The 14,949-nt window shown below is 41.3% G+C and overlaps 1 protein-coding gene across 2 annotated transcripts in view; it reads right to left on the reverse strand.

The window, feature by feature from the left end:
• Positions 1-14,949, reverse strand: part of pde3a (phosphodiesterase 3A, cGMP-inhibited) — a 66,996-nt gene that overhangs the window by 4,953 nt on the left and 47,094 nt on the right. The window contains exons 4-13 of one of the 2 annotated variants that reach the window (XM_068603570.1): positions 14,779-14,936; positions 7,944-8,017; positions 7,432-7,580; positions 7,175-7,312; positions 6,804-6,915; positions 6,452-6,565; positions 5,627-5,826; positions 5,060-5,263; positions 3,749-3,910; positions 913-1,189 (exon numbers count right to left, since the gene is read on the reverse strand). In XM_068603570.1, the coding sequence (XP_068459671.1) occupies positions 913-1,189; positions 3,749-3,910; positions 5,060-5,263; positions 5,627-5,826; positions 6,452-6,565; positions 6,804-6,915; positions 7,175-7,312; positions 7,432-7,580; positions 7,944-8,017; positions 14,779-14,936 (1,588 nt within the window). Of the gene's footprint in view, positions 1-912; positions 1,190-3,748; positions 3,911-5,059; positions 5,264-5,626; positions 5,827-6,451; positions 6,566-6,803; positions 6,916-7,174; positions 7,313-7,431; positions 7,584-7,943; positions 8,018-14,778; positions 14,937-14,949 lie in introns of both variants that reach the window. The other variant, XM_068603569.1, reaches the window with a different exon arrangement.

Consider the following 14,949-nt stretch of genomic DNA (forward strand, 5'->3'; position numbering starts at 1 on the left):
GGGTCCCTGTAAGGGACAAGCAACTCCTGCTTTTGTCCATGTTCAGTTTGTAGCTTACCGTAAGATGTATGTTAAAGACTAGCAATTCATTAACTTTATACAAAAGCAATAAGTGCTATTGATGTTTTCCAGTTGAATCAGTTTTTCTTACTCAGTGAAAAAAGTAAAGTGCAATGAAGGCTGGTTGAATAAGGTGGAGATGTGAAGGACAGCTGACAGGTATCAGGACCTGGGCCATAAAAAGCCCAGGGCTGAACTGCGCTGTCTGGGAGAAATTTAAAGTGCAGCACCTGTGTGCAGCGCTAATAAGCCCCTTGCAATGCAAAAACAACAACAACATGCGGTTAACGCATGATCAAATAATTATCGGCATTAACGAATTGCTGCGTAACCGCATTTATAACGAATGAATGTGTCCAGCCCTACATTTTACACATTGTCCGAATGGAAAAGTAACTAACAGTTGCAGTCATCCATCAGCAAGCGAACCAACCGTCTCTGGCTTCAAGTCATTGGTCTCGCTGTCACACTGTGTGGTTTGACCTTTTTGACAGAGGCTGAACAATCACACTAAAGCATGTCCAAATGGCTCAACTCGTGTCCCTCATAACTCCTACAGACATTTAAGATGTCTTTCTCTGTATTTATTGAAATATTAAAACGGGCTGGTCAAGAGGCTTACTAAAAGTTAAACTTCCTTTTGTCTTTCCAATGAGTTGTTATTGATAACATACAGTATTCTGATCAGAGGCCTTGTAATCTAATGTTGCAATGTTTTTTAAAACACAAAAATCTGTTAAATGTATTTCCGAATATCATATTGTATAATGAAGTCCCTATAACGAGTCTGTGATCACTTCCTGTTTATGCTTACGTGACTACTCTAGCTTTGTTTTAGACGGCAGTTCTTACGTGACGCTTCTGAGCTCGTGGACGTATCTTCCTCTGCAGTATCCTCATCATCTTCCTCCTCCTCTTCCTCCTCTTCCTCATTCTCAGTGATCTCTGGCTCCTCCTCCTCTGGGTTAGGCTCCACCCATCGTCCGGGCATGAGGCTGGCTGAATCGTAGGAGTTGCACAGCGGTCCCACAATGTGTGTGATGAACGATTCCTGGAGTTTGGCCAACTGGGGTGCCGCTCGGTCCATGAAGGGGCTGACCGGGAGGCCCTGGCTGGACTCCTCGTCGCCCTGCATGAAGCATGACCCACAGTAGTTCATGAATGCCAAGACATGGCGTGATTCACCTTTCAACATACAAAAGTAATTCATACGTTGTAAAGAAGTCAAGCCAACATCTAACAAATTATTGATTTCACAATCAGAATAAGAAGCATATATATATATATATATATATATATATATATATATATATATATATATATAATGTAAAATGTTTGATTTGTATGTCTTTTTAATTTATTTTTTATTATTCGAAAAGGGCTGAATATAACAATTTTAACAACATTTAAGGACATAAACATGTTCTTGTAGAAACCCCAAATACAAACATGAACCTGGAAATGAGCATAGTATGTGACCTTTAAAGATGGCCATGGCAATGAATCAGAAGCATTCATGAAAGTAAATCACACAACGGCCCAAAGAATATAGAATATAGAATATAGTGGGAAAGCTGTGGGGCAGCAGCATGCGTGCTGTCTGTGACGTCTGTATGAAGGCCATAAACAACAACTATAGACAGGTTTCCTAGTTTCCTTGGGAACTCAAGTGCCATCGTATACACTTTACACTAGCATGCTTTTATTCCTGCAGAACAGCGACCTTTTCATGTCAGGCACAATGAGAGTCATCAAAAGAAGGGATCTGAGATGGACTTGAACTTGCTGGAATATCTCGGCAGGTGAGCGTACGTAAAAAGAAGGTGAAGAGCTCTGAGATCCAGCTGCCGCCACCACGACAGATGGGGAGATTTCAGAAGCATTGCAGGGAAAGCCGTCTGGTGTCGATGCGATATGTTTCAGAAACAGTGGTAAGAAAACAGTGGACAGTTCTCACGAAGCTATCCAAATAAATACAAGACTGCTCATGTTTGGGAGTAGGACTTTCGGTGTCTATAAAGTGTAAAACCCTGTAAGATTCATCCAGTATTGGGATACAGATTCAAGACAAACAGATCCCAGTTCACACATCTTAATCAATTTCAGCTATTTTGACAGCATGGCGAACAAATCTTATCCTTAAGATTGTGGCGACATGTTTTCTGGTGCTGCATGACAAAGTGCTTGTGCGTGTGTTGGATGGTGTGTGGTGCTTTGTATGTATGCCTGAACATGTTCTCTATTGAGAAGGAGTAGCCTCGCTTTGGCCCTTTTCTTGAGGTTGTTGGACTCTGGAGGAGGTCAGTATAATCACAGGCTTCTTGCCTGGGCAGCTGACATATGTCACCACATGGTAGCTGACGAATGTCACCACATGGCAGCTGACGTATGTCACCACATGGCAGCCCTAAAACGATTGTCAGAGAGGCTTGTAACAAGCGGATTGAGCCACCTAACTGAACTAGCAGGGTGCATAGGAGCTTACTGTACTGTACAAAGGTTAATGAGGGTGGCCTTAGATGCAGTTTATTAAAGCAGCAATGTGGCCACTTTATTAGGTACACCGGTATTCATTTAATCTAATGACACGTTTAAGCATTGTAGTCATAATTAGTAGTGGTGTTGTACTGGACTGCACAACAATACAAACACAATACACAGTAATGCACTCCATTCAGCACTACCTCAAACTATTACCTCAGTAATAAATGTACCTGAATTTGGTATACAACAAGAACTGAACATGATGAGTCAAAGTAAAAATGATGGCAGAGCTGTGAATAGCAATATCAGGTGTGTCTAATAAGGTGGTCACTGAATGCATATTCAACATGAGGCCACAATTCCATATTATTTTATTACAGTGACAACAAAGCCCAAACTACGAGAGACCTTTACTTTGTTCACTACTGTTTCCTCATCTTATGTAAATATATAATACATATATAACATGTAAATGAAAAAAGGCAAAAGTAGATCTTACATAACTGGACAGATGCGTCAATCTTGCCATGGAATTATGACAGCACCTCACACAATAACAGTTATCAGGCGGAGCGCTGCCTTATCTAACTCAATATGTCAGAAAGACTGAACACAAAAATGAATTAAAGGGAGAAAAATCAATCAGGCTTGAAGTTCAACATCCACATGGAGGAAGAGTTTGAGACGAGACAGAAATCATTTCTGAAACACAGCCCGGGAGACTTTTCTTAGACTGGAATGAGGACAATTATTATATTCATATTAAGGGAATTCTGGTTGGTTAAGGATCCGATTAAAGTGAAGGTTAAGAGGTTGTTTCCGTGTTAAAGTTAGAATTATGGGTAGGCATGTGAAGATTAAAATAAGGTATATAGTTGTGGTGCTGAAAAGAGGTGTCCAATTTTCTCCGTGTTGTCTTTACTCTTTATTCTTGTGAAACAAATCCCACGAAAAGAACAAAACCAAAGATGTGTATTGCCCATTTCTTCAACAACATCACACATACTTACATTTATTTCATAATACACTTTCATCTACCAATAAAGAGCAAATCATTTGGTGGGCGAGTGAATATTTGAGGCTCCAGGACAGTGCACTGCATGAGAGATTGACCTAAAATGGTCTTAATAGTGACGAAGGATCATGTCACCAAAAGCAACAGTGAGTAAATACCAACAGTTCCCGTCGGAGACGGTTCACACACCTGTTCGTAGAACTCGTTGACGATGCCCTCGGTCCACTGCAGATGCAGGTCCTTGCACTTCAGAGGCCCATTGATGTCCGCCAGTTTAATGCACATCTGGCACACCAGCAACCTGTCGTTCTCGTTAGACCAATCAATACCCGTGGACGGATCATCCCCCACCTAGGGGATCAACAGACAACCATTTTTACATTTAACATAGTCTGTTCGTATGTTATCTGCATGTGGATATTATGTTTATGGAATTATTCATGTGTTCCAAGATTGTGTCAGCATTTCAATGTCTTAAAGGTTTATTAAGGCATTTTAGTTGTACCCCTCACACCTGTTAACTTATGAGTCACATGAACAGACTTGTCCCTGATAAAGTTTGAATTATTATGCTTTAAATGCGTTATGACCACTCATAGTTGGCGTAAGATATTACAAATTATGCATTTCTCTGATCTATATTGGAGACATTTTTTATTATTAACTTATTTCTACAGACGCAGTAGCTTTCAAACCCATGCGGTTAATGCTTCAATTAATATAAACACTGTTTGATTCTGAATTTGTTATGTCTTGCTTGATGAGCTTGAGATCTGACGAGGGAGCAGCCGTCTTATCATTCGCACCTAATAATTCAGGAAGCTGACGAGATCAAGTGAGAAACCTGACGGGTACTTCACAGAAAGCTAATTTGCTTCGAGGAAGAGCAGAGCGGGGTGCACTACGGCGAGAGACATTGCTGTTACTTTTGCCAGCAAGCTACGTGCAAGCTAACAGACCCTGGCCATCGAGCGTGGTGCTCATACTCAAAATGGAAAAAGCTCAAATCCAAAGCCAACATTCTGTCTTCAATTCTTGAAAAGCTGCAGGGCGCTATGTGTCGTTAACTCGAGCTGAACATACTCCAAGTGCTGCAATGTTCTGCACAAACAGACCTGTTCTTCGAAAACCACTGGACATTTCCTTTTAAATAAATCTATATTTTTTTCAATAAGAGCTGATGAATAATTCAAAGCTACTATTTAAAGTTTGTCCAGAAAATTCCTCACTAAGCCTAGTTCCTAAAGACAACTAAATAAAATAGCAACTCATGAGTCAACTTTTTACTCTGACAGGAAAGGGATTCATAGTGTTTCCCGAGAATCACAAACCCCCAAATTACTTAAATCAAAAGTCAATAAAAATCTGAGACATTTTTAAGTTTATGTTGTTATCTACTTAACATTCTCATAGGATTTATTCACTACATTCGTAAAGTCTTCAGACCTAAAAGTCACATCTTTTGAATAAATAATGTCAAACTATTGATTCTAGAAGTACCTTCGCATTGAACTCAGCAAGGAAGTCAAAGTGCTTCTTCAGATCAGTGGCCAATATGGCCTCAATGACCAGGAAACGGAAACGCTTGAACTCCCCGTGGTTCAGGTTGACGAGAAAGTTGTACTCCGGCCGCGACATGAAGAGGTTCCATGCCGAGGCAGCGTGGTGGTTTTCCAGGACGGATCGATCATTGTAGAGCACGGCCTGCAAACACACAACAACTTTACATTTACATGAACGAGTACAATTAGGGCAGATTCCTGGACATAAAATACTCTGCAGAGTACAAAACCCAACACGGACATGTCCTCCTCATTGCTTGTCAATTGCTGACCAGTCATAAGTAGCTACTGTAACTGATGATTGTCTAATTGTATTTAAAGATGGCTGACTCGCCAGTGCAGTTTGGCAGTGAAAGAGACACAGTGGAAGAAAATCGGCAATCAAATGATCATCTTGTCGACTCCAAGTAGATTTTACTGTGTGTAACAGTAAATCAAGCCATTGGACGTCAACTGACTTTGCTCCTAATAAGACGCCGTTCTCTTGGCTGACTAGCGCGAGTACCTGTGGGGCGCTGGTGGCCACGAGGAAAGCATTGGTCCGCCCGGGGTGGTCGTAGTCGTGCATTGCAGCGGCCACATAAAGGGCCATGAGCTCCAGGGCAGGTATGAGGCCTGACAGGCAGCCGTAACCATCTTCTGACACAGTGTAGGTCTTTGAAACCAGGAAGCCCATGTGACTGTGTGTTATTCCACTGTCGGAGTCTAGCCACAGGGGAACAGACAAGGAGAGGAGGTTGAAGAGCAGGGTGGCAGAATTTACACAAACACATAATGTACTTTCATGTGCACATGCCGAAGTACACACACACACACACTCTGCAGCCCACACACACATCCACACCCACACACACACACACAGTAACACACACTTGAACATTCAAATCCACTTATATGTGGATCAAAGGGATGGCCCTAGTAACGCATACAAATGAGGTTATGGAAATATGGGTGAGAGGGAACTCTAATCTGCCTGCAATTTCATGGTGTTCTAGACTTCAAATAGTGGTTGGTACGTAACTGCAAGTGCCAAAAGCCTGAGTAAGATAAGACAAACTGTGAGTAGGATAAGAACACGCGCTCCTGCAGGTTTGATGCTACGACATTAATAAGAACTCACAGTGAAGCTGCAGGCCGATGGTAAAATATAAATAAAAAAGTCTGGCCTACATATCGACAGTCTTTATCATAATAAATGGCAAAAGTTAGAAAGCTCAACAAAAAGGTATGCGGAGCTCATGTGTTTTAATGCGACAACATACATTCACATACACACCAGCACCCCCTGCAGGACACACACATGTCTGCATGGATGTACTAATGGAAGCACCTGAGTCACTGGCAGAGCCGTGGTCAGTGATGAGACTGGGCAGACCGGGCACAGCCTGCGTGGTGAGGTACCAGACTGCATGAAGCACATCTGTGGCGTGGACCCGGTTGTGATCTGGGTTAGAAAGTACATTTTAAAAAGTATGTTTGCGTTATCCCCCCACGCCCCCACCAGGGGGCTCTGTTAGGCTGCTTATGTTTCTTGTATATATATAAAAAAGGAACATAAAGGCTGCAAAGAGTCATATATGATGGTATGACATTTCCCTCTAGTGGCTGGTTTCATTGTTACAGCTGCATACAAGATTACAGGAAAAATGAAGAAAACTGAAAAACATGAGGACGGAGCTTACATGGTATGTCTCTGTAACCATTCTCAAGGGCATGGAAGTAGTTCATGAATTCATTTACAGGGATCTTGAAGGTCTCAAACAGGCCAGTGTCTTCAAAGAGCCTGTAGGAGACCTGAAAGATACAAATGAGAGTCTGTGAACATCTTACGGCTTAGATAATCATCACATCACAGTTAAGAGGGGTATAATCATCTCTGCAATTACACACTAGTCTATACATTTATAAATACAAAATACACCTAATGTTACTCAGCAGTTTTTATTCCTTTCAAGCATTTATTGGTGGAAATGTCTCCATTTTCATGTAAATAATCAATATATTTATTGACTCTGGCTGACCTCTGGTCATCGGTGTTCCCAGATGTGCTCACCTGACTGAGGATCCGTCCACATTTCCCATTGGTCTTCTCCATCAAATTGAAGATGGGGAAGTTCCAATTATTTAGCTGACTCGTCAAAGGCTCTAAGTCCTCCATAACTAACGGCTCTGGAGCCAGAATTGGTTTGTCCTGTGGCAAGTGAAGACAAGGTGAGACAAATGGATACGATGTTAATAATGTATGTGACTAATATGACAATATGATTGCAGGTTTCACTAACAGAGTTGCATTGTAAGAGCAGTCGTTACCTCGGGAGGTATTAGTGGGTGGAGGATGACATTCTGGGCGGGGTTTTTTCCTTCCTCCGTGTCCTCCTCTGTGTGTGCTACATCACTGCTGTCACTGTGGTTGGCTTCGTGGGTGCTGTCATAGTCTGATGACACCATCACTTGGTCCTCTGCTAGTAAAAGACAAAAACAAAGAGATGTCACACTGCGGCCGAGAGGAAACGGATAAAATGATGCATATTGTCATGCTTTTTGAGGGAGAGTGTGCGGTCTGATTTGTGTGTCCGGTGACAAATGTGCTTTTTACCGAAGTCTGTTTTTGTATCGTCAGAAAAACTGGTTTATTTTTTATTGCTGGCTTTAAAACTGATCAAAAACTTGTGCACTGGTTAGTTACCCTGTTACTATAATGGATTGACACCAACATCTGACGGTCACCTTTTAATTATTATTAGAGATACAGCATATGTGCTAGTGTTGCTCTTTGGAGATAGTGGAGCTGGTGATCGGGATGAGGAAGACTGAGAGCATACCTGACCGTGGTATCCTGTCTCCCTTGTCTATGGAACCCTCCCCATGGCTCAGTCTGATGTATGGTCTCCCGCAGCTGTAGACAAGAGAGGTTTGACAGGTTGGGGATAAAGTGCATGAACGGGAAATGTTATATTTGGTGCTGTGTATGTCGTAATCAATCAATTTCAATGATCTTGAAGAACATGTCCAACCTCAATACTATGAGACTACACACTGAAAGACTGCTAAATGTCAAAAAAACAACACATTTTCTGGGTTAATTGTATCTTCTTGTAAGACAAATGGCATCTAAATGTGCACTAAAAGATCTGCAAATCAAATGCTAGAATCCGTAAAGCATTTTTTTGTAGGATGAGATGATATTCATGAAAGAATTAGTGGTTATCAGACTTCTGCGTTGTTGGTTTTGCTTGGCAGAACAGATGATTAAAACCAAAATCCACATAAAATGTGAAAATAAAAAAAAACCTGCAAATGCAGACTGGTACTGTAAATGAGCGTTTTCTTTTGTACAGAGCAAAATGTGCAAGCCTTTGCTGTCCGTAGCCGCGCCAAAGAATTGGAAATAACGGCGTGCACTACATCTGTCTTTGATGTCTAACCAGTCGGCAGAAGATGTTGAGAAAAAATGTAATGGGATTCCTACTGTGCTGTCCCCACATGAAACAATGTTGTACAGACGCGTCAAGACAAATACTCATTAGCGGACTTAATGGATGCACACATTAATACAATGCAATGAGAACAACAAGTTAGGAATGACTCATAATAAATTGAGCTCATCCTCTTTGAGCTTCTAGACAAATCAGTGTTCGCCCCCTGATCTGCTCTCAACAGCTTTCCGTGTTTCTCCACTGAGACCACTGTCAAACTGTACATATATAGGTGTTTCCAATTAAAATACCTCTCTCTAAATGTTGTAAAACCTGCCTTTTCGGGGCAGGAAATGCCTGCCGTTAGAGCATGGTGTCACAGGGAGCACAAAGTCCCGTAGTGTGTCTATCTCCTTCTGATAAATTGTTTCTTGAACACTTTTGAGCCGTACCCACCCTGCCTAATGGCCCCGGGGCCCAAACAAAGGCAGTTCTGTTGTGTTTGCGTGGCCAGGTTGGACCACTGTGTGTAATGCCTAGCAGGTGTGGAATATAAAATAGTTTGATAGTTTGGCGGGCGAACAGTAAGTACATTATTGTCAGGGGGGTCTGGGCGGGCAGCAGCGCTCGGCTTAAAAGGTTTACTTTTAATGAAAGTTGAAGAACTGGCAGACACTCTTCCTATTCTGCTAATGCAGCAGAATAACCTCAGCTACTGACATTGAGCCTTCGGCACTGAATGTAAATAAGAAAGCCGGCCGCCTTCACTCGAGGAATCCGTCAGTCATGTATCGAGTGACTCTGCTTTTGTCAAAGAACCTCTTCTGAGGAGTAGTCACTGCAGACAGCACTGTAGTTTCAGTCATTTAAATGTCCCAGTGAGATGTATCAACAGTACCAAGACAACACTTGTTTTGCTTTCAAATCATTTAATTTGCCTGATAATGTAGCTGCTGTCTGCAAATGTGATTGTTTTCAGTCGAGGAAACAAGCTGCATCCTGTTGTGTGGTTAGAATAAGACAACACTGCTTCAAGTCAGTGTGAAGTTTTTCTTTGCAACCAACAAAATATTAAATTATGATGTTGTTTCTACAAGTCGTTCCCTATATTATCAAATGAAAAACGTTGTCAATCAATCTTTTACGTTAAAGGCTGGAACTATCTATTCTACTATTCTATTATTAATTTATTGATTAATTGTTTGGCCTCTATAAAGTGTCTAAAAATTCGATTTTCCAGCTCCAAAACGCTTACATTCCTTATTATTTAAAGCAAATGTTCACCTTTGAAAAGCATTATAGAGTCGATATCTGACATGAAAATATTTGACAGAAAACGACTTTTCTGTCAATCTACGAATTATATTATCCTCATTATAATGCTATAAAACCCAATTCACTTTTTTATTCAAGATGTGCATTTGTGTGTACAATTTGCAGTATATAAACATTATGTGTAGGACACAACAAAGGTCAAAGGTCAAATGCGGTGTCTCGCTGTAGACATCATTTTAACAAATGTGAATACAGCCAAGATGAATTGCCAACAATCAAGTTGTTCCTCTGAAGTAGAAACTGACTCCTATTCTCCTACAAAAGCACCCTGGCATCCTCCAGAATGAACCTTCATCGAGTTAATTATCCTGCAAAAGGAAATACTGCATGAATTGCAACATTGTCTGCGTTTGCCATGTTGCTTATCTGAATAGTTTTGAGCCATGCAATAAGCTCCAACTGGCCTCTGCCCGCTCCCCTATCCGCTACAGTTTACTCCTAGATTTTATACTCAACCACTCTCAGCAGGTTGACAGATTACCTTTGGTTCAGAGCCCAAACGGACAGTGTCCCAGCCAGGATAAACACAGCAGCCATTATTTCTGCTTCCAGTAATCTACCTACTCTCAAGCCAGATGACGTGAAGAAGATAAGAGCCCAGTGGCCGGGGGTCAGGGAAATGGAAAGTATTCAATCGGGCCCTTTTTACCGGGTCCGTGTGATTGAAAAAAAGAATGATATTTTAGCTTTGAAGTTAGTGTTATAGTGTTGTAACAAGGCACGTCACTAAAAGCTGACATGTTGGAAAAAAACGGAAGAAAGAAAAAAGCCTAATGTCCTTATTAAGATTGTACAGATTTGATGATGGAGCAGAGAGAAGGCAATTGAAGCCATGTGCTCATTTCCTCCCCTCCATGAGTTCTCTCGCCTTCACCCAAACAATTCTGCCTCCAACTTTTCTGATGCGACTCATACCATACCAGAAATGATTATTGGTTGTTTGTTTGATCTGTGGACGAATGTTGATGTCACTGTGTCCTGGCCAGCTCTCAAAAGGCATAACAAATACAGGTTGAGAGTACATAAATTATAAAAAAACACTCGCCCACTGGAGAGATGATGTGTTGGCCGGTTGCCGCTTGCTCTTCGAACCGACACAGTTTTAACCCCAAAAAACAGCAAGTAGTTGTCAGAAGGCACTGACCCGCTTTAGGTTTAGCTCGTCACAGAATCCTAAACCAGCTCTTTTTTTTGTTTACTTCTGGAAAAAAGCCAAATGGCTCAACCAAAATGTGAGTGTTACTCCGGAGAGAACCCTCTCAGCTGCAGTCAACTAAACCCAGAGACTTGCTGTTCTCTCCAATTGTGTCTGTATAGCCCCTGCCAGAAGAAGCAGCTGTGACAGTGTGTGTGTGTGTGTGTGTGTGTGTGTGTGTGTGTGTGTGTGTGTGTTAATTGTGAGCTTGCGGTGACTGGGGAGAGGCCCAGGTGTTTGTTTGTACTCACACCACCATAAGTGGCCATAGCTGGGGCCTGCCGCTGGGCCGGGCTGAGCGTCAGGACCAGGCGACGGGGCTTTGTGTACAGAAGCTGCTCGGTGTGCTTACATTTACAGAACGTGTTCAAGTATCACACTGTCGTTGTGCAAACAGACCCAAACAGGTCCCTGAAAGACGTAGCCCACACCGCCCTGTAGAGGGCTCAAGACGCAGATCACTTTTTTTTTTACGAAGTGCGGTAAACAATAGAAATTTAGAGCTGAAGGTTGGATATACTGTAGTCAACAGAAGTAGACTTTTATATCCGTTTTCTATGATTAATCTATTTTACTACGGCAATTTAACATTCCGGTCTGAACTGTATGGATGACACTTTGTATGTGTAATATGCAAATATTGGTTTGTTTTATTTTTTATTTAAAATGTTGTCTCTGCATCTCCATGCATCACATTTTTTGTTGTGTAAATATTTGAACATGTTTGTTATGTATTGCTTGTTCATGAGAGAGTACAAACCAACCAAAGCACTTTGATTTTTTTATCAACCAGCAGATACACAATGTCATAGATATGTTGTCTACAGATACATGATGTGAATTGAAGACTCCTCCAGGACTGAAGCTATTTAAAAAAGTGTGAAACCATGTTGAACGTTTTCTTGACATTATTGAACTTTACATTATATTGTTCAGTAACAGATATTAATAAATAATTTAAAACGCAGAAATCCTCCGAAAAGTGAGTCTTTCTAAAAGTGCTATTTCCTTAGTATGAGTTTCTTTTAGTATGAGGCTGTCACACGTCTGACTGCTTGTTAGCATGTTTCTCCAGATAGCTCGACTTAAACAATCACCTTAAAGGACAGGAACCACATGTTTTTATGGGACCAGTTCAGTTTTACAGTGCAACCATAAATCAATAACAAATCTCCTCACAACCAAAAATACTTTGCAATACACACCTAATGGTAGGCTGGCCTCTTCTACATCCAGACATCACTTCAAGTAGTTTGTACATGAATGTAAGCTATACAAACTATACTTTGTGCAATGAGCTAGTATCCGCCTTATCCTAATTGGTTGAACTTATCACATGCGGCCCTGTGACTGGTCTTTGCTTCTAATTTAAAAAAAACAACAACTAAATAAACATGGCAACTCTTCTGGAAACGTCAAATTTCTGCAAAACTACCCACCCAAAAATAATTTCTCAATTAATCTGAGGTGGGAAATAGGCCGTGCAGCAGCAGAGTCATGCCTCATTGTACAGCAGTGAGTTAGTTTTTATCTACGGGGTCACTAGCGGGTCCAGTATGTATGTGAGCGAGCTGATTGAAATCTCCAACTGCAGAAGTTAAATCGTTGTGAAAAATATATCCAAATATCCAAATTTATTAGAATAAAATATTTCCTCACACCAGCCTCAAATACAGTAAACAAGAAACATCAATTGTTGTTCTGTATGCCTGCACATACACTTCCAAACAAATACAGCCAAACTACACAAAGGTCATTTATCTTCAGTTGAAACTATTTTGTTTGAATCCAAGCAGGCTGTTCAGCGTGTCTTTGAGTCAGGCATCAGACGAGGCTTTCTGAAGTTTTTTTTCATACATGAATAATTCAGCTCGTGCTTCAGATTAGAACAAAAGTTATTGTGCAACATTTGAAAATGAAACAAACTAACTACAACAACACGTACACACACATACACAAACCTACACCGTGTATTAAGCGACCTAGTAATTGGCTCATGACGAGCATCCGTGGCGCCGCTTGGCAGCACAGAGACGCCCAGAGGCTTCTGTATTTAACTAATGCTGATATTCATCTCAGGACTTTCATGCCCATGACACAAACTCCACAGGGGAGAAACTGAATAAGGTAGATGAAGAACGAAGGGATTCTTTCTTGTTGAGAGATGCTTAATATTTTAAAGACAGGGAGCATGTGCTGTCTGGTACTGCTTGTGCGTTCACATCATAAAAAACGTGTGTGCACGATAACTCATATTCAAGTACACACGAACACGCACAGCTGAAGATTTTCAAGTTGAATCTCCAATGATCTGCCCCCCTTTGGAAATTCATAAAAAAACACGAGCCGTTCTAAGAGAATCCAAACATAACGTCACAGTAATCAGAAAGTAATTGTAAGGAATGCAATCCCTGCACTGATCACAGCAAATTATGGTGAAATGTTTCATTTAGTAATCATAACCACTCTAATAAATTGTGTTTATTCTAGTTTCAATGCATCAATGTGATTTACTGGCTAAATATAAAATAGCAGGAGTTATTTTTTGCTTGTTGGGTTTTCAACAATATGTCTTGACATTTCTACTAATTCACTGCATGTGCATTAGTCCTGTCAGGACACAATGGAGCAACCAGGCCAGATTTTCTCAACAGCTTACACAAAACAAAATGCAGCCAAGCATAAACCCCAGCACAAAAAGACATGCTTTCATGGACACACACACACACACACACAAACACACACACACACACACACACACACACACACACACACACACACACACACACACCCATGAAAGCCCACAAACGCTCATCAATACTGACACATATCCTGCAACCTTCTCTATATCCCACAACCCCCAACCTAAAGAAATATTGAACTACATTTTTATTTTATTTAGAGTAACAGATAGTTACATTATAATGCTTTGTAATCATTATTCAAATGTATTACATCTATGGAAATTATAATAAACTATGACCCTGAGCATGAGCGAGATACATTTCAGTGATCAGCAATCGTGAATTAATATGACACGTGACCGTGAAAGTCATTACAAAATGTTTTATAATGTGTTATGAAACATATGTGGTTGTACTGATCTATGAGTTTATTGCATTGAAAGTATATCTAAGAAACAAAACAACATAAATATGATATCCCATGCATATCTACTTCTGCACCGTGATACTTCTGTGTAGCCGGAGTCTCGCGCTATCTTCAGCACAGCGTGCAGAGAGGTTTTGTGTGTCTCAGTTATTCAGGTTAATGCGTTCGCCCGTGGGGCATATTTCCATTCTGGCTCCCATGCACACACATCCTCTTCCGTACTGCTGCGCCATTACTGTTCACTCAAGCTGTCTTTGGTATAACTACAGCCACACTGCTGGGAATAAACCTCTAAACCCTCAGAGTGATGCGTCATACTGCGCTCGCCATTGTAGGAGACCTCCTTATAGCATTTGCTACCATAGTTATGTATAACTACGGTAGAATGTTGCACAGTAGGACCTAATTAGTATACTGAAAACCCGAACTTTTTTCCCCTTCCTCTGGGGAGGAAAACATAATACGGCAGGCAAAAAGTAATGTCTGAAATTAGACCGCATTTGCTAAATCTGCAACTGGAGCACAAATAAAAGTACGTTTCTGAGAATAGGATGCTGAAAGAAGAGTGAGACATCGGTGGTTGAGCTGACGCTCAGGTACCTGCAGGCGAGTGCTTCATGGTAGGGTTTGATGCTGGCGCTGCGGTCCCTTCGGACGGGCCCGGGCTCAATGGTGGGCAGGCCTGTGGCGGAGGTGGTGGTGGTCCACGTGGAAGAGATCCTCCTCAGAAGCCCGGGGTGGAGACTCCGCCTCAGACGCTGCACACACACA

This window comes from Clinocottus analis, unplaced genomic scaffold (genome assembly GCF_023055335.1).
Source record: "Clinocottus analis isolate CAN_PGR_092001 unplaced genomic scaffold, fCliAna1.0.p SCAF_6, whole genome shotgun sequence".
Taxonomy (NCBI): Eukaryota; Metazoa; Chordata; class Actinopteri; order Perciformes; family Cottidae; genus Clinocottus; species Clinocottus analis.